Source organism: Saccoglossus kowalevskii, chromosome 13, assembly GCF_978046115.1.
Source record: "Saccoglossus kowalevskii chromosome 13, keSacKowa6.1, whole genome shotgun sequence".
In the NCBI taxonomy this organism is placed as follows: Eukaryota; Metazoa; Hemichordata; class Enteropneusta; family Harrimaniidae; genus Saccoglossus; species Saccoglossus kowalevskii.
Genome location: NC_140653.1, coordinates 21,640,902 through 21,667,286, shown reverse-complemented (window position 1 = coordinate 21,667,286; position 26,385 = coordinate 21,640,902). Strand labels below are relative to the sequence as shown.

At 38.9% G+C, this 26,385-nt stretch overlaps 3 protein-coding genes across 3 annotated transcripts in view; 1 reads left to right on the top strand and 2 right to left on the bottom strand.

Annotated features, from left to right (window-relative positions):
* LOC100369735 (nuclear cap-binding protein subunit 1) overlaps positions 1 to 9,050 on the bottom strand; it is a 35,231-nt gene extending 26,181 nt beyond the window's left edge. The window contains exons 1-9 of the mRNA XM_085507064.1: positions 8,962 to 9,050; positions 7,269 to 7,360; positions 6,325 to 6,425; positions 6,012 to 6,096; positions 5,524 to 5,751; positions 3,009 to 3,082; positions 2,260 to 2,329; positions 1,839 to 2,054; positions 330 to 427 (exon numbers count right to left, since the gene is read on the bottom strand). Coding sequence (XP_085363190.1) covers positions 330 to 427; positions 1,839 to 2,054; positions 2,260 to 2,329; positions 3,009 to 3,082; positions 5,524 to 5,751; positions 6,012 to 6,096; positions 6,325 to 6,425; positions 7,269 to 7,360; positions 8,962 to 8,998 — 1,001 coding nt within the window. The 5' untranslated portion in view covers positions 8,999 to 9,050. The remainder of the gene's footprint in view (positions 1 to 329; positions 428 to 1,838; positions 2,055 to 2,259; positions 2,330 to 3,008; positions 3,083 to 5,523; positions 5,752 to 6,011; positions 6,097 to 6,324; positions 6,426 to 7,268; positions 7,361 to 8,961) is intronic.
* Positions 9,051 to 10,968: 1,918 nt separating this feature from the next.
* On the top strand, positions 10,969 to 25,280 carry LOC102803947 (cytosolic 5'-nucleotidase 1A-like). The gene is made up of 6 exons (XM_006823918.3): positions 10,969 to 11,118; positions 11,443 to 11,610; positions 12,088 to 12,217; positions 13,985 to 14,107; positions 22,045 to 22,202; positions 22,666 to 25,280. The coding sequence occupies exons 1-6, from the start codon at positions 10,990 to 10,992 to the stop codon at positions 23,035 to 23,037; spliced, it is 1,080 nt and encodes a 359-aa protein (XP_006823981.2). The 5' UTR covers positions 10,969 to 10,989; the 3' UTR covers positions 23,038 to 25,280.
* The window catches only part of LOC102803834 (serine/threonine-protein kinase ATR-like), a 67,979-nt gene continuing 66,791 nt past the window's right edge, over positions 25,198 to 26,385 (bottom strand). The window contains exon 59 of the mRNA XM_085507356.1: positions 25,198 to 26,383. Within this exon, the coding sequence (XP_085363482.1) occupies positions 26,210 to 26,383 (174 nt within the window). The 3' untranslated portion in view covers positions 25,198 to 26,209. The remainder of the gene's footprint in view (positions 26,384 to 26,385) is intronic.

Here is a 26,385-nt window from a genome sequence, read left to right as displayed (position 1 = left end):
AAATGCGATGAATCTTGTGAAAAAAATGGAATCCATGAAACATAACGCAAGTCCTGTTATTATTATACTTGCATTTGTTTTCATATAACAAGTAGTGGATGATTGACAATCACAAATTAAGTTTTTTTTATACCTTTTAAATACATAATTTTCCTGAATATATCCACACACACCTGTTTTCTGCTGTTTCTAAGCTTTCAGAAAGTATTTAAATTGCTAATGAACAGACTGATTTATTTAATAAGCGGTTTGTTGCGGTTTCAAGTAACACTGTACATACAATACAGATACCGGGGAGGGGAGGGAGATAGTTCAAAAAAGATTCTTACCATTCTTTTCTTTCCTTATGATGTGTATGTATAATCTGTGACAACGTTTCTTCAATGAGGAATCTATCAATGGCATGATGTCCAGGCAAGTGTGGTCCCTGAAAAAACAGTAATTGCAAATAACTTTCAGTGAGGGCAGTTAATGTGTATTGATGAGGTGGCAGTTTGTGTTTAACTCCTCACTAGAAATATTCGGTTGAGTCAAAGCATACATGTGTGCATGTACAAGTAGGAATTTAATACATTGATAAATTTTTCAATAAACAAGCTGCTCTCTGATTGGTCTGACTGTTAGGTGCTTAATCAAACACAATGTTCAGATTTTTAAAATTCACTACGCCAATGCAACTTGATCTTGGGAAATTTTTCTTGCTACGAAATTCATGATTTTCTCAGCATAAATATTGTCTCTCGTGAACTTGGAGCATCATAATTATTTCCACAAAAATCTTGGTGCATTATTTTGCCCGTTTATATGTATTTCGCTATATTTCTTTTTGATAGCTTGTGTCCTAAATAAACATGATTTCCTCTTGGCTACAAGTATTGATCAAATTTTTGGACAAAATGAAAACAATTATGTGGGTAATATTTTGTGAAAGTTGACAAACTTTGGCAGTCAAAAAAAATAAAAGGGGTTAGAAGTAGGATTTTACACTTCTGATCACAGCATCACTATTAAATAAACTTTTGCAACACTCCATGTCTGAAAGACCCAGTCAAATCATCCGGATATTTTATGACTTTTTTTTGCAAATTTGCAAATAATTTGTCCCTTGCAGCATTACAGTGCTTTATAGTAATGTTGTAAAGATTAGGATGATGACGTGTATTCAGAACAGAAATAATCTTGGTTGCGCTTCACTTCTTATGCTTGGTAAATTTTACATCCATCGTATTTCTCTAGTAGAAGCACATCTTCAATATACTGTAGAATATTTTATTTTTGCTTGGAATTTATTTTCGCTATTTTCGCTGAAGGGATGATTCCGTGAAAATAAAATCCAGCGAATATACTTTTTTTCCTATATTTCACATTAAACTCATCAAAAATCAGTGAAAATAAATTCCATACAAAACGCCCAAAAAGCCTTTTCAGCGAAAATTAATTCCAGCTAAAATAAAGTATTCCACAGTATACACCAAAACCACATTGACTGTATCATTAAAATATGATATATTTCAACCATAAACATTTTTGATAATTTACATAATCGCAGTACAGCACATGTCGGTTTATTAGTTGGTTGACATGACATCACAGTCATCTGTTTGAGCATATTATGCGATATTCTCCTTATAGCCTTGTATCATTTAATTTTTGTTGCTAGGTGCGTTTACAATTTGACAATTTTATGGTATTCGTGAAGACAGAATTACACAACGATCACTCTGTCGTAAAACTAAAGATAAATTTTAATTCTGTTAATTTTTTTTATTATTTTCACTCGCAAAATCTGCCTTTTGCGAAATTAAATCGCTTTACTGTATTACCAGAGGAGTACCTACCTCGGGTGCATCTGTATAATCAAACATCCTAAATATAACTTTGGGTAAGGGATATTCCATTTCATCTGTGTGTGGGGGTGGGTTGATTGGTGGGAGGGTGTGTTGTAGCGCCTCGCACAACACACTGTCAAACGCAAGGTAGGGTCTCAGAATTGTCCGCTCAATCCATTTATCGTTCTTCAGTTTTGTAAGTTGAGCCCACAAACAGTCCAAATACTGTACAGAGAAAAAAGGTAGAATCAATGTTATGTTTAGGAAAAAATAATTTGTTTCATGAATAAATTAAATAAATTAAAAGGCAAGGCAACAATTAATAGTAAACTTTTCCAAATGAACAATATACGAAATAAACGCTCTGCAATTCTGATACTCAACTAAGGAGTGTGCAATAACTATTGAATTGCATACATTTGTTACTTACCTCTTCTTGGGGGTGTGGTACGTCCTTTTCCCATACTTTTAAAAATGGAAAATACTGTTTCTTACGTTTGCTGAAAATGACAAAAATCCGAGATTACAGACTAATATGGATTCTGAACTTTCATAAACACTTTTTTAAAAAATTTGTTGCGCCAAGCAACATTTCCATCTTTCTAATTACAAAGTAACATGCCAACCAATCTCCCAAATTGAATACCCCATGTTTAAATAGCAGGACAGACTGCACTGTGCAATTTTTATACTACTATGACTTCCTTCGAACAAGACGGTTAAGACCAGCAGGCTAAACACTGTACCATCGCTAAGGTCAACAATTGACGATAGGCTGAAACTGTAACGCACATGGTTGGTTGACTGAATGAATGAACTTCACCTCTCACAGACTGAATGTCTTTACGATTTAAATAGATGATTATCTGTAAAATCTCGTTTAATGCTTGAAAAATATGGATCGAAAGTCTACCACCAAAAACAAATGATTTGATTTTTTACTCGAATTTAACTTTTTTTATACTTTATTGTTGAGAGAGGAATATGGCATAGAGATATCCTTACTTCTTCAAAACTGACCATCATCAATTGTGTATAGCTTTATTGTAAACCTTTGTGTGGAAATTGCTCTAAAAATAATTGTTTGTCGAATTTCACACAATGTATTCATTTCACAAATAACTTAGAATCTCTCTGCAAATGGAAAATGGTCTATTGTCAATAACTTCTATAACTTACTTAATGTATTTCTCAATGTTTGAAAGTAACTTCTCAAATTCCATCTCCTTCTTATCATGCAACTCTCGTCCAATCTGTTGGTGACAAATGTTAATAAGTACGCAGAAAAACTACATGTTTACCAATATGTCAGCAAATCCAATGAATTTCTTTCAATAATTTATAATGATACAATATTTATTATAAATGAAACACACAAAATATGTAACGTTGATCATAAAACATAGAAGAGAATTTCAATATTTGTATACATGTACAATATAGGAATGAACACATATGATTTTATAATGCATAACAGTTTTGGAGTTCTAAAAAGAAGAATAAAACTCATTTTCAACACGTACCACCCCAACAATCTTGGTTGACCTTTCAGATAATTGATATGGAAGCGGCACAAATCAAAAACACAATATGCTCCTAACTCTAGTCCTACAACCCAGGGCGAGATATTACTTTTAAAAGTTTGTCTAGTTTAGTTCAGCCATAACAAGAATCAACACATTAATGAAAGACCCACATCACAGTTACAGGTGGTAAATTGTGAAAACAACGGAGAGAGAAAATGTGCGCAACATTCTGTTTGCTAAATTCATTAGAAATGTATGTCAGCAAGTCTCAGAAGTAGTTGGGCAGCAAGTTAGCAAACTCACACACTAAAACACCAACTAACCTACAATTCAGTTTGTCACCACTGAATGCTAGTCATCTCTAAAAACAAATTCTTATATAAGCTAATAAGGTTTTATAGGATTGAGAAGTTTGTAAAATTGTTTGTGTTGGTCAAAACTGTTTCAGTGTTCTCCACAGGAATTTAAACCACTGTGGTGGCCTAATTTGCATATAATTTGCATATCATTTACATAATAATAAAAATTGACCAAAGCACATTTACACCCACACAATAAACAACATATATTTTCAAAAACAAGGTGGCAGATATTTATTTGCTTCACACAGTGTTATAAACATTTTTATTTTGGGCACTTTTGTAATATTAATGAGCTCCGTCACAGTGCAAATATATATATTTTTTTTTGGAGTCAAAATATTACGTTTCACAATTTAAAAGAGTTTGAATTTAAAAATTTAACATTCTCGAAATGCAAATGCTGCAGACTAAAAAGAAACAAATAAATTGTAAAAGGTTAAATGAAACTAAATTGAAACGTTTGAGCCAGGATTATGTTCACGACTTTCATGATTTTATTTACTACAAAATTCTCCTTCAAAAAATCGACCACGTAATTATTTGGCGGATTGTTGTTTATTATTCCGACCATCAGCTTCTACAACGTTTACATTTACAGTAAATGAACGAACAAATAACACTTCCAAACAATCATCAAAATTACGACGTGACATAACTTACTTCGCGATGTTATACACCGGTTATACCAATAATTCCTCTTACTCGGTCATGATGCCATGCAAAAATTAAATACTTCTTTTTTTTATATGAAAAAAACGTAAAATTTGAGCTAGTTTTATCGGGAGAAATTATTTTTGATCACTCGATCACTGCGGTGAAAAACACAGACCCCGTTGTGTCGTCACCAGAAGCGCTGTCCCAGTAGAAGACACCGAACTGCAGCGTCAATGACACAGACCCGCCATGATAGCTGTGACGCGTTAGTTGACCGCATGTGTCCTTTGACCCGGTGGGTCAAAAACGTCATTAACGAATCAGAATGCCGCATGGTAATGCCGGTAGAACCCGAAGTTTTCCGAATGATCGTGATCATAAAAATTACATTGCGGAAGTAAAGCGTTGTCGTAGCACGATGTGTTGGTATGAATTTCAGATGAAAACTGCATGATGGTTTTCGAAAAAGGTGATTAGAAATTTTTAAAAGGTAAAAGAAGTCTTGAAAGAAGAGTTTTTACATGATTCACGATGATAACAGTTCAAATGTATTTTACCCAATCACGCAATAAACACGTTGTTTTTTCTTGAGTAGCGTAAACTGATCGTGAACTCCGCTTTGCCCATGTTACATCGGGTGGAATTGATTTTGAAAGAATTTTAGCTTTCAATCTAAAGACTGCGTCTATCGTCAGAAAGTATTTACTTACAAACAAAGAGGCGCTAATTTTACAAAATTGACTTGTATTGTTCAATCGCGGGACTATGTCTATTCTTTACAAATTATTATCCACGACTGGCAGGATGCGTGTCTATTGGTACATAATTATTATCACAATATGGCAATAGTCCTGGTGGGAAGCGTTTTCGTTGTGATCGCTAATTTTGAGTGTCGGTCGGGCCGACCAGCGTGACGAGATCCCCAATGAAAAAAGCACTGTGGCGGTCTTGCTAATTACCGTGGCGGTGTCAGACCAGTGTGGCGGCAAATCGAAGCACTGTGGCGGGACCGCCACGCTGTTTACATCCTGGGGAGAACACTGCTGTTTTAGTAAAAACAAAGTTGTCAGTGAATTAATGAGCAAGTTTGATAACTTGCTGTCCCCCAATACTTCTGAGACTTGCTGTGATACAATTCTTGATAGCACTCACCCACGGCAACGATGACATCACAGCATACATATACCAATCACTACGCACTTGAGGAATATCATCTTCTGAGGTCACTGCTACAAACGCTTCGTACATCACCAACATTGATGTTAAATCAATTACATGGCAATTCACTAAATCGGTCAAAAATCTCAGCAAAATACGCGCTTTCTCAAATTCTCCAACTTTCAATGCATCCCTCAGAGCTCGGAATATATTTTCTACGAACTAATGTAAAAAAAAAAAAGATGTAATAATTTATATGCAGCATGGAATGTTATTTTGGATTGTGTTGAATTGTTGATGAACAGTTCATGAAACTGCATTCTGTCAATCATGATATCAACAATTTCATTGAGAAGTAAAAATATTTCACCAAACCAACAAATTGACTAATTTTATTTAGAATAATTCTCATAAATATTCTGTGTACTCCGAAACACAATAAGAAACTGGAATGAGAATAATTCACTGAATTCGTTACTTACCTCGCCTCCAAAATTATAATTCCTCGCATTTAGCAGACCGACCAATGTACTGTATACACTGATCTTCTCAGGGAAGAACGTTGCACTGAGTAGCGATAAATAAATAGAAAAGAATGAGAGAAAAGTATCTGTGTTACAAAATGACTTCAAGAATCATGTATACATACTTTAATGTTGTAGTGGTCATGTTATGAGTATTAACAAATGGTGCTTCACTTTCAGTTTCAAATTGTCGAAAACTGTCATCATAAATCCGGGAATAGGAAACTGGGATTACAATTAGTCTCATGGCTGCATTATGTGCAGTACTTACCATGTTGCAAGAATCTTTGTTATTTTGGGTTTATAAGAGGTCAAGTCAGCTTCTAAGACGCTAGCCAATCCTTCTAAGTTACTCTCTAAGGAAGAAGTACTCTGCAGATGTAAGAAAAAGTATTTTTATTTTGTTAAAGGGGCACTTCCAGTTAAGCCTAATCTCACAACAAATTTACTTTCTGGATTAAAATTACAATGGATAACAAAAGATAGATTAACTTTGTAAACAACATAAACAATAGTGTCCCATGATTCTTTGGTGCAATCCATGGGATTGAGTGGTTCCCCTTTAACTGACCTTACTGTTGAAATTGCTCTGCTGTCATCGTAGAGTGACGATGTTCTGTATGATATTAACCATTTGCCATTGTGTTACCACAATGTTCTTGCCATATCACAACCATGGTAGTTTATTTGGTTATTGTCATGACAATTACTATTGTTATCTTGTTAAAAATCTCATGGAGGTCCACCCATGGACCCTACATACAGATTATTAAAGCAATTCTGCTAGTAGTTTTTTCAAGAAGTTTTTTACCAAAAATGACAAAACTATTTGCCAAAATTAGAGAATTGAAATATTGTCACGAAATGAACAAATCTGACAGAGGTCCACCCAAGGTACCATATAGCTCATCAAAGCAATCGGGCTGGTTGTTTTCAAGATAATTACCATTTTTAATCAAAAATGACCAAAATATTTGCTAGGAATTAATGAGATTGTCACGAAATGAACAAATCAGACCACCCAAGACACCAACATATGAAATCAATTGAGCTGGTAGTTTTCAACAAGATAAAAATGTAATTGATGGTGGACGAACAAACGGACAATCACTTATAAGAACAGCTTCGCTATATCATCTTTGATTACAGCAGAGCTAAAAAGTTGTGGTTGATGATAATCTATTTACTGTTATACACTAATCGATTAGTACTTACCTTCTCTCCAACTCTAGTGATCAGAGACTCCAATCTGTCTTCAATCTCAGTGTGATCTGAGGTAGTCCGGCGTCTTTTACGAGGACGTCCACCTGATAGACCAATAAAACAACACTCCTTCAGTAATCTTGTATAACCTAACACCATTGTAATGTTGGCATCACAACATTTATTTTCTGTTTTATTGGAACGCTTTAAAAATTGTGTTATATCCCACATGCATCAGTTATTCCATTTACAAAAGATCATAAAGTTACATGTAGTAAGTAAACATGTAAAGGATAAAGTGAGACCCTATGCTCTATGAAGCAATTAAGTACAGCAATCTATGTATTTCTAGGATGTTAGGGTGAAGAAAGGAATAACCATATACATTTCAGGTCTATATTTGCTAAAGGCATTAAGTTATGGAACAACCATAGTTTTTTGATGACCGGAGAAGTATCAGGTATTTACCGGTAGTCATATCTGTGGTTCTACGTTATTGAAACATTTTTTGGCAAGATATGCCTTAGATTTCTCTATATTAGTATTTATCATTTAATTGTGGAGCAAACCAGTCAGCAACTTAGCTGGTAATGTTGCTGTTTTGGTGTTGGAGCAATATGGCGATGTTTTATAGCTCTACAGTTATAAATTAGGTAAGGTAGTTGACCACCATTGAAACCATACTGCTTTATTTTATGCGGTTGCTCACAAAATCCAGATAAAAAGTATGATCATTTCTCATACCAAAAAACTGGACCCCATAAACAATTTTTTTAACTGTTTACTATTGGCTCATGTGACCAAAAATGGATAAATTTTGTTCAGGAATATGTGAACAATCATATATATGGATGACACAAAATATTGAGAAATTCTGACGAAATAATGCTTTAACATGAATTTCTATGGAAATAGTTCCAAAAAGGCCAATTTTTGCATTTCAGACAAAAAAAAATGAGGTAACATTGTTGATGGCTTGAATGTAAATTATTCAACACTTTTGAAAAAAATTATAATGATAAATATTCTTTTTGATTCAACAGTTAGAGTGCCTACAACGACTTTTTTTTTTAAGGTAACCATATGAACTGTTACACCATATACCTTAGGGAATATTGCTTTACACCGTGAGCTAATATTACTGCTTGTTGAAATTCTCTCACGGTAAACCATTTCTTTCACATAGACATATGCAGTTAGTATTTTTAAATGTAAGTTTATTTTGCAATTTGAGAAACTTCAAATGAGATCTTCATTCATATGACACATGTTGCATACTCTTATCTTAAAATAAATCCAGCAGCAGGGGTGGGGTATCGGCCCCCGTGGGTACCGAGTTTGGAGTTGAATTGTGTGCACCGATTATCTTTCACGGACGTGCGCCAATGAAACAGTTTCAATCTCCTGTCTGGTTAGCACCAAAGAACATCAAAACAGTGAAGCAAATGCATCGCACGCATTAAACGGAATAATAATTCAAACATGCAATATTGCATAAAATCAAGAAGCCATGATGATAACACTACTTATCTAACGCGTAAGTTGCTTTTGTTCGTCCCTCGACGCCGGCGATCGACAGACTCACCGCTTTTGTTTATTGCGTCACGTTGAAAGTTGTGTAGGAATGAATCAGCACAACTGCGACACTTTTGTGATTGTAAACGTTACACATTTGAAATTGCGAACGTTAGCTGAGTTTTCTTACCTTCGTCATCATCGCTGTAGTTTCTTCGGCGGGACATGCTTTCCTACACACAACAAAGATGGCTGAAAATACAAATGTGGAGCGTGTTGAAAACGCTGTTTGTTAGTTCTCTTCTCCAATCAATTAGTACGACTTTATTCAAAAATGTGAATATTTAAACCCAATGTTTTATATATGAATATATTTTAAAAAAAGTATATTATGAAGCTAATATTTTTCTATTTAATAAGTCAAAGATACAAAATATAATTTTCCATGAGAACAATATCTCGTGAATTTGAGAAATCAAATAACGAACACCATTCATGTCAGTTTGATCGTACCTTGTCCCAACATACTTTGCTTGAGTGGTAATAACGAATAACTATGGTTCAAGGTACGAATCTAAAACTCATTCTAAAGTTATTTTCAGATTCATATATGTACTGTTACTTATTGTACAAATTCTTCACGCGAGGCTCAGAGTACGATCGCAGTATATATCAGCTTTCGCATCGTATAACTCCATGATCTACATCTAAACAGATTTTAAAAAAAATGGACGTACTTGCAGCATCTAATTAATCTGAACAGATTAATCTGACTATGTAAACTGCAATCGGATTAAAACCTGTTGTATTGTACGGCCTGTATTTTTTTACTTAATTTATTTTATTTTATTATTACTTTTTAATCACTTCGTATTATTATTATTATTATTATTATTATTATTATTATTATTATTATTATTATTATTATTATTATTATTATTATTATTATTATTATTATTATTATTATTATTATTACTATTATTACTATTATTACTATTATTATGTTTTCTAGTATGTCCTTTTGATCAGCTGTTTTACAGTCCAAATGCCGAGTCTTACCCAAAGACCTGAGCCTAAAAGGAAGGATGACACAAAACGATAACCATACACACACAACGTACCAAATCATTACCAACAACACGTAGAGAGTCTGAATTGATAACGCTTTTCTCAGCAGGTGTGCAGTACTATCAATTTTCTGTATCTCTTGCAGACTTGGGTTTCCAGGAATTTTATCAACATTTTTAGGGTGTTTTTGTTGACAAGACCATGGATGTACTAACAGTACATTCATGACAAGACCAAGTGCTCCAACTACTACGGGTACGATCATTGTTTTTAAGTGCCACATTCTTTCAACTTCAATCTGTAAGTCTTAGTACTTAGACAGTTTGTCAAGTTCCTTTGCTGATACATTTCTGTCTGTAGGCACTGTCATGTCAATCATCATACAGGTCTTTTCATTGTGATTCTTTATTAAGATATCTTACAGATGTCTGTAAGCTTGGATGGTTCTGTCAGTATGTACACAGCCGATACCCCCCCCCCCGCTCATTGGGAGTGCGTACAGTTGATCATAGTTCCTGGGCTCCCTGTGATTAAACTGAAATCAAATGTGTGAAATACTAAAAATACTCTCAGCACTACAAAAACATTCGCTCCATAGTTATATGTTTATAATGTTTTCAAAGAGGTTTCTATTAGCTGATTAAGGTAGCGAAGAGAGAAATTTTCATTTTTTGCTTGATTTTTTTAAAAATTTATAAAACAGTTACTTTAGACCTTGATACATCATCCCAGCTTTTAAAAAGATCAGAATTTCGCAAAGACGCGGCTCAAATTGGGTTTAAACATTATCACAAATAACTACAACTGCTGTGTCGTGGATATTTGCATAATGTTATCTTTGGGACGGTTCTCAAGTGACGTTGCTGCGCTCTGTGCTCTTTGATTGGCTGGCTGATTCAGAAGTTATTGACATTTATAAATCTTATTTTATTGTAATAAAACAAAGCAGTAAGTTTATTCTAGAAAAATTCATTTAATCAAATAATAAATAAACTTATATTTATGAAGATGAAGGGATTGCCTTTGTTGCAAGGAGAGTCGATGTCATATTTGAGGTAAGTTTCCAGTAGATTACGAATCCGAACTGTTGAGAATCAAGCAATCTTAATACGAAGACTACTTTCATTCCCGAAAGTCAGTCGTAAAGAAAATGGCTGAGAACCATCATAATCATTTGGAAGTTCCGTCTGTTCTTGTGGATGATTACGATAATAACAAAAGATCAGTAAATGTGTCGTCGACGGAGTTAGGTACACCAAAGAAAAGAAAATTTAGAGATGTACGTTCACGTCGGGGAACATCAATATTAGTGTAATCTCGCAAACAAACACCACACCCCCACAAAAAATAGGTCACACATAAGTTCACGATCTTTACATTTTTGATTGCCAGTGTATTTTGTTTTTATACGACGACCAACCAGTGAATGTCTTAGTGCTGTTTTTTTTTTTACTTTCTGCCCTTGTATAAAAATGAATACGCAAACTTCGACTCGTGTATGGAAGTTGAAATCTAGGTCAAAGGTCAAGACTAAATATGTTTTGTTTACTTGTGTATTTTTTTTTTCAATTTTAATAATTATGTATTTTTTTTCTCTTGACAGGCCAACATCTACAAAGCATTGGTAGTTGCTGTCTCGTCAAGGGCTTTATTCAACGTCGAAGATGAACATAAGATATCTTATGAAAAAGGACTGCAAGAGTTCATAAGATATCAAGTTGAACATGAAAATGTACCATGTAAGCCTGGTACGGCGTTTGCCTTCATAAAGGTATTTGATTATATATTGTTTTCTCAAGTTTTTATGTTTTGAGATGAATTTTATGTTCACTTCGGTCCTTGTGACTTTTTTTCCAGTAATTTTGCACGAGGGACGAGATCTGCTCACCAACCTCAGGCTTGCATCGAAGGCGCGACCTTAATAGGGAGTCTGGGAGCATGCTCCCCCTTGAAAATTTTGAAATATAGACCCTCTGAAATGCTAATTCCTGCATTTCCAGGTGCAAATTTTGCTGACAAAAAGGGTTTCAGCTTGATTTTAGAGGAGCGACCCCCCGCAAACATTTTTTTTTTTGCCGCCAAAAGTTCTTTATATTTTTCTTGTATTTGGGACTGAATGGATGTCACTGGTATTAGTGCATTAAAGCATGGATTTTCTCTATTCGTAGAACATGCACTTACAGAAATGTGTGTGGTGATTAAAACAACAGTCTGCTAATCGTATTCACTATGCTGTTATCACTCCCAGGCTTTGCAGTACGTGAATGAAAAATTATTAGAGTTGGACCCCCAGGAAGAGGAAATATTTGATGTGGTTTTAATGACGCAAAACCATGGCGATACATCAATAAGACTGATAAACTCAATCAATCATTATGGTGAGTAATCAACAAGAGATGTGATTTCATAACAAGATTATTATTAGTTGACAATTATTTAAAATGCATCGTCAGACGTTAATGTATGGTAATACCTGTTCTCAAAACAATGATCTATTTCCAATCAAAATTAATTTTGAAGTACTGTAAAATACCTAAAGCTGGGGAGTCATCACCTGCACATGCACCAGGTCGCCATAGTGTGTGATTGTTTACAAACAAGCGTCTACCCATGAGCCTTTGCGTTCGTTTTTAGCGTGTGTTGTTATCGTTGCTTGGGACTCAATTACCGCGCGTGCGCAGGTGACTACCCTCTAGCTTTAATTTTCGCTTGTAATTTATTTTCGCTGAAAAGAATGTTCAGTGAAAATAGAATCGGCGAATATACCTTTTTCCTATGTTTTACATTCAACTCATGAAAAATCAGTGAAACTAAAATCCATACAAAACACCCATAATGTTAATTCAAGCTAAAATAAAGTATTTCACAGTAAATAGAAAGAATGATGATAATTTTGTATTTGTTATATCAAGTGTGTGTTGTACAATAAAGAGTACAAAAAAATTGTGAAGAAGAATTAACACAATTTGCATGATGATCACAAAACCGCAAGACAAACCTAAACTGATTAGTGTGTATCTCATTGTTGTTTTATCCAACATGGTTAGAAATACAGTTGATTAATTAGACTGTCGACAGTCCTCAGGCCTAATTTGTTAGTATACTAAATCAGCAAACACCAAAGTAGTTTGCGAGTAATGCCGCATTTCAGCAAAGGCCGGAGGCCTGAGGACTGTTCACTTCTGCAATCATTCTCTGTTCAGTACCAGTAGGAAACCATGTAATGTTGTGTGAGGGCGTTTACAAGCATTAACAGTCCTCAGGCCTCTGGCCTTCGCTGAAATGCCTGCAGTATTTCTTGCAAACGCCTTCAGCATTTGCCGATTTATTGCATATGACTACCGGTATACACTATTACTACAGGTAACATCTGAGCAGAGTGAAACGACTACTTGCCGATGATATCACGAATGATGGGTACATTGAGTGTAAAGGAATAATATTATGATTATTTCCCCAATAAGCACAGTGGGATGTTTACAATAGTGAACAATATTTTGAACACTTGTCACCGTATATAATTAATAAAATAATAATTAATGTCATTCACTAGGAGAGAATCCAGATCTACACTGACAATGATACTCTGTCCCAAGCTGATTCACCCGCATTTCCACAATTGGGTTTTGGTTCCCACTGAACTTGTGCATGAAATTACGATATTAGCTGCAGACAATATGGGCACCAATAACTGTTGAGTTGAGTCATATGAAAAAAGGAAACAGGAGGTGAAATGGTTAATTTGTAGTCCATTTGTCAGTACTTAGGTCTTGTATACTATGCCACATCACCAGGTTACAGCATAGGTAACCATGGAAATTTGAAAATGCCCATTGGCCAATACAAGAGGCTGCTGTGGTACAAAACATAATATATATTTTATATTTTGATCAATACTTTTGTTAGGAATAAATAGCAGAATGATTTAAAACATCAATTATACCGGACACCATGTTGTTTCGTAAACCTACTTGAACGGTTAGCTGGTTTGCTGACTGTTTTGCAAAGTAGGTTTACGAAACCATATGGTGCCCAGTGTAAATCATAACATGGAATTTTGATTCCATCCAGGTTATCAGGCCAGGGTCAGAGGTCACATGCAAAATAAATTAATAAACCTCCGTTTTCATTCATTTTTCATTCAGAACTAAAGATTGAGCGTGCCACTTTGTCTGGGGGTTCCAACCCTATAGAATATTTGAAAGCTTGGAATACATCCTTGTTTTTAAGTGCAAACAAAGAGTTAGTGAAGGAAGCCCTTGAAAATGGTAAGTCACAAAATTTTGATGAAATGCACACTTCACTTTGTCCTCAATTTATGTTGTCATTGTATCCCTCATTGTGTTTGATACGATAACATGCGTAAAAAGTGACCAGATGACCTTTATGAAATGTTGACTCTGTGAATGCCCTAATAGTCATTACATCAGTAATGTTCACACACTTCTGTATTAGGTTGCCTACAATGTTGTAAAACTGATTACAATTTGAACAATGTTTTTATATTCACTAGACAGTATATTACAGCCAAAACAAGGTCGACCACTCGCGTTGGAAATAAATAGAACGCGTTGTGACACAGTCTCACCAGCCTCTTTCACTCACGCAATATAATTATGCTATTTCCCAATGCACTTACATTTAATACATTGACTGACAAAAAACATCACAAGAAAAATGTAAATCAGGCTTGTAATTACTAGTAACTCAAACGCAATATTCATCACTGTAAAAGTGGGTAAATTTGAACCAGCCAGCTCATGACCAGAGACGTCCGATCGTCTTCGTTGATAACTCGCCAATTCACTACAATCAATTACCGTCATAGACAGCCATACAATCACTCTTCTTTCATCTCCGCCTCGTCGGGAATGATTCTGAGCGGCTCTGCCTGGCTCTTTTGCTTTTTCCTGTCCGGGTTTCTAGTGTGGGTCATTGCCGCAGCTGCGGGATCCGACATTCTAGCTGGTAGGATAAGTTTTTCTCGTCTTTTTACCCTTGTGTCGTTTTCCCCTTTGTGTGTTATGCTTTTCCACAACAAAGAAATTAAAACCCGGCATCACCACGTAACCACTTTTTGGTTTCATGGCGGCACCTTTTACAACTGTATTTCGTTTCCCTCATGCATGTCGTCTTTTATTTACAATGTATTTAGAAATGGATAGATGCACTGGCAATGCCAGAAGCTCGCCGCCGGTATTATCCCCTCAGTTTTTGAGGCGGGTCTGCAACCATTGTACACAGAACTTGCAGGACTGGAACCCACATGCTAAATGCTATCGATGTATTACTTGCGTACGGGGTTCGGGCGTTTGCCCAGAGAATATTTGCTATCACTGGGGTTCTGAAGCCTGGGATTCTTTGCAGCAGTTTGTAAAGACTGCCGAGACTGACCACGTTGCTCACTCGCGAAAAGGTCGCGTGGCAGGTGGAATGGGTATGGGTGAGTTGTGCATTGGCATGAGTGAGAAGTCCTCGCGCTCGGCTACCGGTACTCGTATCGGGATACCAAGGAAAAGGCCCGATGGTGGAGGTACCGACATATTTCGGTCTTCCCCCGCTGATCAGAGGGCATCTGCACAGTCTGTTCTTTCAGGCAGTGGGTTACCCGACTTTACCGGCAACAGCGAGGCTGTGCCCCTAGAGGTCTTTCCTCCTATGGGGCCCGCCCAGGGTCCCGTTGTGGAACCATCCACGCACGGCGCCGGTTTTGCCTCTGAAATAAGGGCGTTGGTCGAAGGTCTGTCGGGGCAGATTGCGTCCCTGGCAGGCTGGGTAGACCAAATGCAGTCGGAGCGAGCTGTCTCCACTGCGGCCTCCCAGCCGGCAAGCAGGAAGAAACATAGAAAGCACCGTTTGCATTCTAGACACGTCTCTTCAGGGGAACCCCCCGTTCCCAGCTGTGACCCCTCCGCTAACTTGGAGGAGGCCGAGGCTCAGGCTAGTGACACCGGGTCTCCTCGAGGACCTCGGACACGAAACACCAGCGGGGATGCTGGTAGCCAAGGCTCCGTTTTCGGGGCAGGACATACATTATAAAAGAGTCCGCAATGCGTAATGACTCAGTGAGCCACGCCGTTGGGGTGATGCGGAATATTATCAGTCCAGGTGACACGATGTATATTCCCCCACCCTCGATCCTAAAGCAACCACTCACGGTCGCTTCTACGCTGATGGGATCGCAGGCGCGGGGTTCCAGATCAACGACGTTGAGGGGCGGTCGTTGGTCAGCCGCAGACGAGGTAACGCCAAAAGCCCCGGGCTGGAGTAATCTTTTGCATAACCATTTTCGCTGGACCAAACGCTACCCTATCGGGGCAATTTCGGATTCGGACCCCAATTCGTGGGACGAAACCAGAAGCCCCTGACAGGACCCCAAGGCTCCTTCCCCAGACCCCGGTACCACAAATTTCTGTTTTGCTAACCGGGTAAAGGGGACGGCCACGTTCCATGGTCATTTTCATCGACCCAGTCTGAGACTATCCAACACGCCCTGAGGGCAGAGTTGCGACCCATCAATTTCCTAGAATTCGTGGCCGCCACACTGGAGTGCATTCTTGTGCGCGCCCAGGACTCTGAGACTTTAGACGCAGAACGCACTCGCCTCCTAGACCAGGCGAAACAGTTTATGGTAGGCCACCGCACGGCTATGTGTGATATCCTCCAGTGTAATATGGCTCTCTTGGCCGGGGCTACTACTGTGCAGCGGGACGCGGTTTTCGACGCGCGTGTTTTCGGCGGCGAACTGAGTCAGGGAGTACGCCACTGCCTCAGTTACGCAGACTGGACATCGCCCACCCTCTTTGATGGGGAGATAGCGGGTGCAGTCGCTGAGCTTCGGGGTGTAACAAACCAAATGGTCCAAGTCAAATCCGCTAGCCAGTTGGCCACTGCCAAGGGTAAACGGAAGGCGCCCCAAGCACAGAAAACGCCCTAGGACTAGCTCCGCTAACCAGAGTCAGCCAGGGGGCAAGCACTCACACAGCCTTCCGCAGGAGGGAAGAGTAGCAGCGCGCCCCCGGGAAAGAGAGGACCAGGTGGTAGCTCCTCCTCCTCCTTGGACGGTCGTCAACCCCGACAGCGGGGGAAGCATGTTTGACGCTTACCTCTGCGGGGGGCTGGTGGTGTTATGTTTGGCAAGGGATCAGGCTACGACTTAGTAACCCCATTGATCTCCGGGGAAGCTCACCTCACAGAAGAAGAGACCCCCCCCCTCCCTCTTGCTACCGCCGAACCCATGGCCACAGATCCCTGTCGCACGCAGATTGCGCCGGTGCATTCTGGCTTGGAGACAGCGGTTAACCGATCCCTGGACGCTCCAGGTGGTGACACTCGGTTACAGAATACAACTGACATCTCCACCGTTGGGGGCACTGCCAGGGGATCCCCGCAAGGCGGAAGCAATCAGACAGAAAGTAGACAGTTTGCTAAAAAAGGGCGCCATACACAGAATAGTTCAGCCGGCGCTAAGTCCGGGCTTCTACTTAAATGTATTCGTAGTACCAAAAGGTACAGACGGCTGGCGTCCGGTTCTGGACCTAAGCAGACTAAATCAGTATGCTTCTCGATCGGTTCTGCATGGAGACACCATCCAGTGTCCTACTCTCCATTCACCGGTTCAACTGGCTAGCCTCTTTAGACTTAAGCGATGCATACCTGCACATACCAATGCACCCAGCGAGTTGCCCTCTCCTTTGATTCGCCCACATGGGCCAAGTATTCAAATTTCGGGTGCTCCCCTTCGGGTTATGCACAGCGCCCTACGTGTTCACCAGAGTGATGAAACAGGTAGTACTGCTGCTCCACCAAATGTTGGTACACATCAATCCGTACCTAGACGACTAGTTGTTACACAACCCAGACAAGGGGTTGTTAGCCAGACAAGTAAGGCTAACGCAGGATTTACTCCACCAGTTGGGCTTTCTAGTAAATCAGAAAAAGTCCCATCCCGACCCGACTCAACAGTTGGTGTTTCTGGGCATGGAGTTCGACACAGAGGTAGGCCTGGTTCGCCCATCTCAAGCGCGTTGTCTAGCGCTAAGCAACCTAGTCTAGTCACCGTTCCCTCAGTGTCCCTCTGAGAACTAATGCGGCTCATCGGAATGATGACCTCCGTTCGAAGGGTAGTTCCCCAGGCCGCACTACACAGCCACCCGACCCAACGCTTGTTATTGGAACACCAAGCTCACCTACGGGAACTAGACAGGCGAAGGAAACCCTGTCCTGGTGGTCGTCACTGACCAACCTCGGGCAGAGGGTCCCCTTGGACCCACTCGTCACAGCTATGACTCTGGTAACAGACTCCTACTTCCAAGGGTGGGGAGCGCATGGAATATGCCCAAGGAATATTGCCCCCGCAGTGGGTTCGGGACCACCATATAAACTAGCTTGAGCTGAAAGCAGTATACCTAGCACTATTACGCTTTCTACCTGAAGTTCGAGACCACAGAGTCCTGCTCCGCACAAACAACACAGCGGTGGTCCCCTACATCAACAAGGGGGGGGGGCGTTCCCCATCGTTGTCGATCCTAGCAGAGCAAATTCTCCTGGTGCCTGGAATACAATGTGGAGCTAACCGCACACCACCTTCCAGGAGTGAGGGACGGTCTGGTAGACGCCCTTTCGAGGCGGCTCCGTTTTCAGAACACGGATGGCAGATACCCCAGTGGGTAGCCTCCAGGCTGTTTTGGCTGTGGGACGGTCCAAAGATAGACCTGTTTGCCGCACCCCAGAACGCCAAGCTCTCAACGTACGTAACACTCCTGCCAACACCAGGAGCCTGGGCCGTGGACGCCTTATCGATCCCGTAGTCCCACATGGATGTGTACGCTTTTCCTCCCTTCCCGCTAATTCACCGGGTACTGGAGAAACTTCGACAAGAGCCCACCTGCATATTAACTCTGGTGGCGCCCAATTGGCCGACCAAGGCCTGGTTTCCGCTCCTGCTGGAAATGATAGTCGAAACACCAGTAGTGCTTCCGGACATACCGGACTTGCTGTCCCAACCGGACGGCGCACTCCCAACAAGCCCAGCAGTGTATCACTCATGCATGGAGGCTCTCAGTAGACTCGCGCAGACGAAAGGTCTATCTAAGTGGGCTGCCAACGTCCTGGCCAGGGTGAACAGGGATTCCACCAACGCTGCCTACAACTCGAAATGGCGAGCATACACTAATTGGTGTAGTGGAAGGGAGATTGATCCATGCCATCCCTCTATCGGCCAGGTAGCAGACTTCTTTGTCCAATTGTTTGACGAAGTAGGTTTGTCCTACGCAGCAATCGTTGGCTACAGGTCTTTGGGGTCAAGTCTAGCCGATTGTCCTATTATTAACAGACTGTTTACTGCTTTCCATAATCAGAGGCCGAGGACCCGTATAAGGAAACCGCCCAATTGGGATCTGTCAGTTGTTTTAGCAGCCCTAGGCAGACCACCTTTCGAGCCCCTCTTTTCAGCACCACTCAAGTTTTTGACGTGGAAAACAGTCTTCCTACTGGCCCTCGCCTCAGGTAGGCGCCGGTCAGAGCTAGGCGCACTGTCCTTCGCGGACGGTTGCGCCGCCTTTCTGGACAATCAAGTTGTACTAAAGACACGAATCGGATTTCTCGCCAAGAACCAAATCCCAGGACACAATCCTCAGCCGATCGTCATCCCCCGGCTGTCAAATATTGTCGGTCTGGAGGATCAGGAGGAATTGCTTCTCTGCCCGGTTCGAGCGTTGAGTTGCTACGAGAACCATACCAGGTTTTCGAGACGGGGAACCAAACACATGTTTTTGTGTTACGGCCCTGGCAAACAGGATAAACCGGCCTCCCCGACTTCCATCGCCAGGTGGATTACTGCGACTGTACTAGAGATTTATAATACATTATCCTCTTCAACACAGACCTTGCAGAGCCACCAAGTACGAGCACATGAGGTCCGTGCGATCGCTAACTCACTAGTGCTAGCGTCAGGCGCCCCCCTCGAATACATTCTGAGGGCAGGCTTCTGAAGAACGCAGAACGCCTTCATCAACTACTACCTAAGAGACACCCAATCTATTTAGGTTAGGCCCCGTCGTAGCGGCTCAGGCTTTGATTACCGACCCAGCCCGAACGACCACAGGGGCCCCTGCGCATAGGCGATAAGTCAGTCTCGGCATTCTTGCGGACAGATTGTCTGTACCACTTGCACTTCCTGGAAGCTCCCAGGTTTCGCTTTTTTCGACCTACGCCCTCATGCAGATCTGTTTCGGTCCTTACTTCAAGCTTATTACCCCTGAAATCGAGTTGGGGTCTAGCTTTCTCGGACACAACGAACCCTGTCACCATAGCAGCACTTTGGCTTTTTGCTTCGGGGACAGCACAGGCAAGGTAAGACACCACCCTTCTTGGGTCTTAACTAAGGTATGAAGTTGATTATAGTTTCCCTGACTGGGAAAAGACTTTCATCATTTTTTTCTGTTTGCTCGGAAAACCCGCCACGTATCGGCGTCTGACTCTGCCTACAGTTCAAAATAGTCATTTTGACTGACCGGAGTCTATGGTGGGTAATTGAATGTAGTGAATTTAGGCAGAGGGTTCTCCGAACCCGCCTATTCACATAGTTCATACCCACCATAGACTCCGCCCCCCCAACCACCCCACTCTTTCCGTAGCGTTGGTCTAAGTCCTTGAGGCGAAGAGAAAGAAACCAGAGTGATTGTACTGCAGTCTATGGCGCTGCCATGTGGCCTCGGTCACGTGGGTTCGTGACGTAAGGGAAAGAGAATCTTGGGGTCATGGGGCTTCTCCTGACCTAGATTCTATCTCTCCGTCACCGGCAGAATCGCTGATTAATGCCTACAGTTCAAAATAGTCATTTTGACTGACCGGAGTCTATGGTGGGTAATTGAACGTAGTGAATTGGCGAGTTAGGAGAACCCTCTGCCTAAATTCACCATAATCGTGGTGGTGAACTGTTTAGTGGATTTTTCAAAAGATGGACATTCAATTCATATTCATCCCAACTTATTTGAATATTCTTTCGGAAATTTGAGACATTTTCAAAAAATCGTGTACAGTTATGTCTGATGTCAACTGATAATACGCAATTATTCAGCCAGTACTAGAAATTATTGCTGATACTAAACATATTTTGTATTGGGAAGTCCCCAGGCGTGTAGTAGATGAGCATATTCGTACTGTCACATGTTTTTCGTCTTAGCCTTGATTTTCATTTTAACCGTCGCAGTCCGCTTCTTTGAATGTTTAGTTTGATAATTTATAAACATATATTAAGTGTGAGACTGTTGCTTTCAAGTTGTGTTAATACAAAGATGATTTAAACTTGTCCCTTCCGTTGCCAACGTATTCAATATACGGAAATAGACGATTGCATTTATTTTGTACTTTCATACACAAAATCTATCGCTGGCACCATTTATTTTGTCATTTCTCACAACTGATGTCCAAGCTGACTTTGTTTTGGCTGTATGTTATTATCTGTTACCGTAACTCCATAATTACAGTGTGACGCAATTTTGCGGTATTGCACTGGGTATATTCATCCTACCATATTAGGAAACTTGAATTCCAAATATAGAGCGATTACGCGCATGAGCATCCTCTAATAATAAAACCAAACATGGCAGCCCACAGGATTTGACCAGACTCCACACAAAGAAGTTCGCTAAATCTGTTCTAAACTTTTTGAATTTCGGCATTTTCATGATTTATCCTTGGAAGGAAAAAATGTATAATAACGAGGTTACTGCAAGGATACCTCAAAGTATGCACGAAGACAGTACAGCGGGAGTATTGACCGTTGCGCAGCGAAGGCCGATGCAACGGCGTACTGTCTGAGTTATAATTAGTAAGTATAGTATGAACATTCAAGACAACATTTGTGATTGAAGTTCTGTTGTAACAACTGTAAATTTAACAGTAACAAACTGACCTTTGAAAGCTACAAGTTTTCTTGCTAAATATATTGTATATTTTTATGTTATTTTTCTATAATTTTAATCAAATAGACATAATCTTAACATTCGCTACAAGTCTTGAACAACATTTCTGGTATACCGGTATTATAAGAAAGACTAAAAAAATGAAGCTCAGAGCATGCACTTATGATAGAGCAAACATGTTTGCTACAACTCATGCACACATTTAAATTGTGTACTCTGTTTTTAATTGATGTCTAATACAAATTGAATATCATTCTATCCTTGTCTTATTACAAAAGGAATAGCAGCTGCCGCAGTTCAGCACCAAGATGTCAACCCTCCAACTCAACAACTGCGGGTCCTTTTCTCCGACGAGTCGGAAAGAATTGTTAAAGAAGAAGGTCTGGTAAACTTTTTTGAACATGAGACGAAATTAGCAAATGAACCCATTGGTGAGGTAAGACTAATTAGCCAATGTGATTGATTATGGATTGAAATACCGATAATTAGACATTTTATAAAACATGACAATCAGCAATGACCTCACTGAGAGGCAAGACTATAATTAGCTTGTACCTACATCAAATTTCAATCAGATCGTCATTTGGCCAGAGTAGTTGTTAGACTACGTAGCTTGGTAATAAAGTTTATTCGGTAGCGGTATTACGATACATTGATTACATAATTTGTAGCCAGGGACCCACCGTGAAAGACAGACAGATTAATTGGCCATTGAAACCAATAATCAATAATGAAAATCACGAAAATTGAAAGGGTTTGTTGGTTTTAATAGGTCAATGTATTCAGATGTATAGAGCCTATTATTAGTTGTAGTAGTTTTATTTTAACTTTCATGTTTTACAGACTTTCTCTGTACAAATTATGTATAAATTATTCTTTTTGTCTGTGTTTCATATCAGGGGCCACTGAAAAATTTTGCTGAAAAACTTGGACGTATTCAGAAAAAATTCCCGAAGACCTCTGCATCTTGCTGTGAAATGCCCATTCGTACATATCTTGTAACTGCAAGGAGTATGGCAAGCGCTGGAAAACGAGCATTGGTGACTCTGCGATCTTGGGGATTGGAGATTGATGAAACATTTTTCCTTAGTGGAGCAAAGAAAGCCCCATTCTTAGAAACAATCAAACCTCATCTATTCTTTGATGACCAAGAAATGCATATTTTAGCTGCCTCGGAATCGGGAACTCCTTCAGCACATGTACCACATGGTGTTGCTCAAGAGTACGGCAAGAAAGACAAGGTTAAAAAAACACTGTCATCTGAGTTTTAGCATTGTCCATTTCATGAGAAAATACTGTATACCTCCAACAAAATAGATTAATGTCCAAACCCTGCAATTTTCTAATTTAAATTTTTTTTTTTCATTTTTACCAGTGTTTTCACCATTGTACATATTGTACTTAATGTCACCAAGATCTGTACTGACAGCTAGAGCAAGCTTGTATATCAGTTTGGAAATCTCATTGTCATGCAGTACATCAAATTATAGATATACATGTATTACTTGTTAATTTAGTTATAGGTTTTGGTCGATATATAAATCTATTTGTCATTTTTCGTTATACATGTATCTTATTTTTATAGTTAAGCCAATAGGATACACAGGATGAATGGCAAAAAAAAATAATAGCGCGAAGTCCTATCTATGAATTGTTAAGGTTGATGTAATATAATTAATTAATATATATTTAAGTGTTAATGTCCAAGGCCTACGTGTATTTTGGTGCTAAACCTCTCAATTTATTATTTGTAGATATTTTTAAGGAGGTTCTGACCAAATTGAAGATTACATATTAATATTTTCATGCATTCATAATTATGGATAAATGTCATTATGATATTGAAACACCATAGAAAATAAATTTGAGTCATCTGAAAATTTTTCAAGATATTAAAGAGTACACAATTTTGCAAATTTGCATTTTTGTACTGGTTTCTATGACGAAATATTTCATCATATCTTGGAATTTCACTCAGTGACATGAGAAAATTCATATACCTGGGGTATTACTGCTAAAACATTTCAAACCATGGTTAATTTTGATAGCGAGTTTCCAGTGTGAAAACATTTTCCCATTATGAACAGTATGAGGTTGTCTACCATGTTTACACTATTTGCAGTAACATGCTCAGTGGTGCAAAATTAGAATTCAGTTTGAATTTCCTTCAGCACTCGCATTACATGAATTTGTTTGCACATCCATCATGTATTGGCAATGCTTGCAAAAAGAATGCACACAGCGATTCATTCGAGATTCAGCTTAAATTTTTTTAAACTTATGAAATATAAATGTATAAAATTAATGTACTTGCATGTACAGTTGTTTGTATGTATGTATGTGTGTGTGTGTGTGTGTGTGTGTGTTAAGCAGTACATTTTCAGAGTAAGTGATTACTATCACAATCCATTCCATTTTTAATAGATTTTAAGTATATATAGCTCTTTTAATCATCACATGACTGTTCAAGAGACATTTTTAGCTCACTGACTTTCATCAAAAGACTGGGCAATTTCATTCAATCTTGTTTATGAAGATTATATTTAATATTTCACTATAATGTCATGTGTAGTGGTTTGATTCACAATGGCTGACTGCCATTTATATATTTGAGTTACACATCAATTGTACCTATACATGACAACACTTGCTATATATACCATAGGTAACATGTCATTAAATTAGTTCTGTGAACACGTGAATGAAAGGAACACGTAACTACCAACATCGTCAACAAACTTACTAACGAATCCCCTGTGTTGATGTCTGGAGATTCAATTTGAAACACTTTGGGCCATCTCATTCTCAAAAGGAGGTGGTGGGATTTACTGAGAGGGGCACACTCAACTAGATACTTTATGCAAAATTTTCGTATTTTTTCTTGTTTTGCACTATTTTAAATGTAATAAATTATAAAGTACAATTACAATGATAATTATTTAAAATTCATATACTGATCATGCCCCTTCACAGTAATTGTTAGCACATAAATTCATTTTTTTTCATTTACATCCAGTGCCAAATACGCAGTATTTGCAATACTGTCCACTTTTCCATTAATAATTAGCTCAATCCCTCATGGTGACCATAACCTCTATTCTTTTGGTAGTGTTTTTAGCGTACACATTCAATACATTACTGGTACACATCAAAGAATACAAGATCACGCAATGAAGAGAAAAGTAGAACTACAAGTGCCATAATTGTTTTTTCTATGTATTTGGTGACCTTAATTTCAGGCAGCCACCATCTAGATCTGTTTCATTTATTTATCTTGTATAATTTAGAAACGACCAAAGGAAGATGTTTAGCCATTTATTTGCTGACTATGTCATGACAGATCATTTGTGCAGCATTGAGTATCCACAATATTGGAAAAATGTGTGGTTCCTCAGAGTTACTCATCATGTAATGATACCATTTACACTCAGTTTAATTTATTTGTACTGTTTTATTATTAATTAATGCAGTTTGTAGTGCTTCCACTTAACAGTAAATAAATTACTATTTTTTATGTGTAACTCTGTTTTCTTATACACGTGGTAAAAAATGGTAGTGATACGTAAATCATGATCTTATGTCCAGGAAAATATAACAAAATGTGATACAGCAGACCACATGGATGACCTCATGTCGGCCAAATATCCTCGCACTTATCAATGACAATTTTTCAGTTTTAATTCTCACTGAAGTTCAAAATCAGTTAAAAAATCAGGAATAATATTAGGGCAATCCACCCACCCCCAAATGCAGGATGTGTGATTTTAGGGATCATTTATTTCAAAACCATTAAGCATACATATGTAAAATAAAACCATATACTGGTATCTTGGCATCACTGCTCATTTTATGGTAGGTTTTAACTATTGTGTTTGCAAATACCGTACAATGTATATCCATAGAAATGTGTCAACAAGTTTTGCTGAATATGAAACCAAATCAGAGTGACAATTCCACTTTCTCAGATTTAACATTTTGACCTAAAGTTGCACTATGTGTGGCTTCTATATAGCAGCACTGACCCCCAGAATGTTCACTATCTATTGGCCTTGTACCCACGATACTGTACAATTGACCATATTTGGATAAAGTTTAACATGGCTGTTAAGGTGTATGCGGGAACGCATTTAAGTGTTGTCGTTTTGAAACAATCACCAATGTCCAAAAGCTATCGATATATTTTGCTATATTTAAAAGACAAGCAAATGAATCTGTATATCATATCAAAAACACTCGAAAATAAGTCTGTGCTATCTTGGGACCCACCTCCCATACCTAAACACATCTTTAGTACCGGTAACCTTGTTTGCAAACTGTTAAATATATTGTAATCCTGTGAGGCAAAGTACATTTAGCCTTTATTTAATACTGACATGACAACTCTGTAAAAATATAAATACATGTGCATGGACTGTGAGTTCATCAACATTCGCGTACACAAATCTATAAGTACGCAGCCCACCCAATATACATCTGACATAGATTCTTTTCTGCTACAGCTTCTTGTATCAGGTAGTGTGTATGTCCTTCAACAGATAGTGGCAGCCCTCGACTTTTATTTTTGTTTTTCAGTATTCCCTGCAGTCGCTGTTCAATGTCTTTGACATGGGTCATTGCCT

Coding starts and splice junctions, on each gene's coding strand:
- LOC102803947 (XM_006823918.3), top strand. CDS start 10,990: ATGGCTGAGAACCATCATAATCATTTGGAAGTTCCGTCTGTTCTTGTG. Junction 11,119..11,442: donor AGAAAAGAAAATTTAGAGAT/GTACGTTCACGT, acceptor TTCTCTTGACAG/GCCAACATCTACAAAGCATT. Junction 22,203..22,665: donor CAAATGAACCCATTGGTGAG/GTAAGACTAATT, acceptor GTTTCATATCAG/GGGCCACTGAAAAATTTTGC.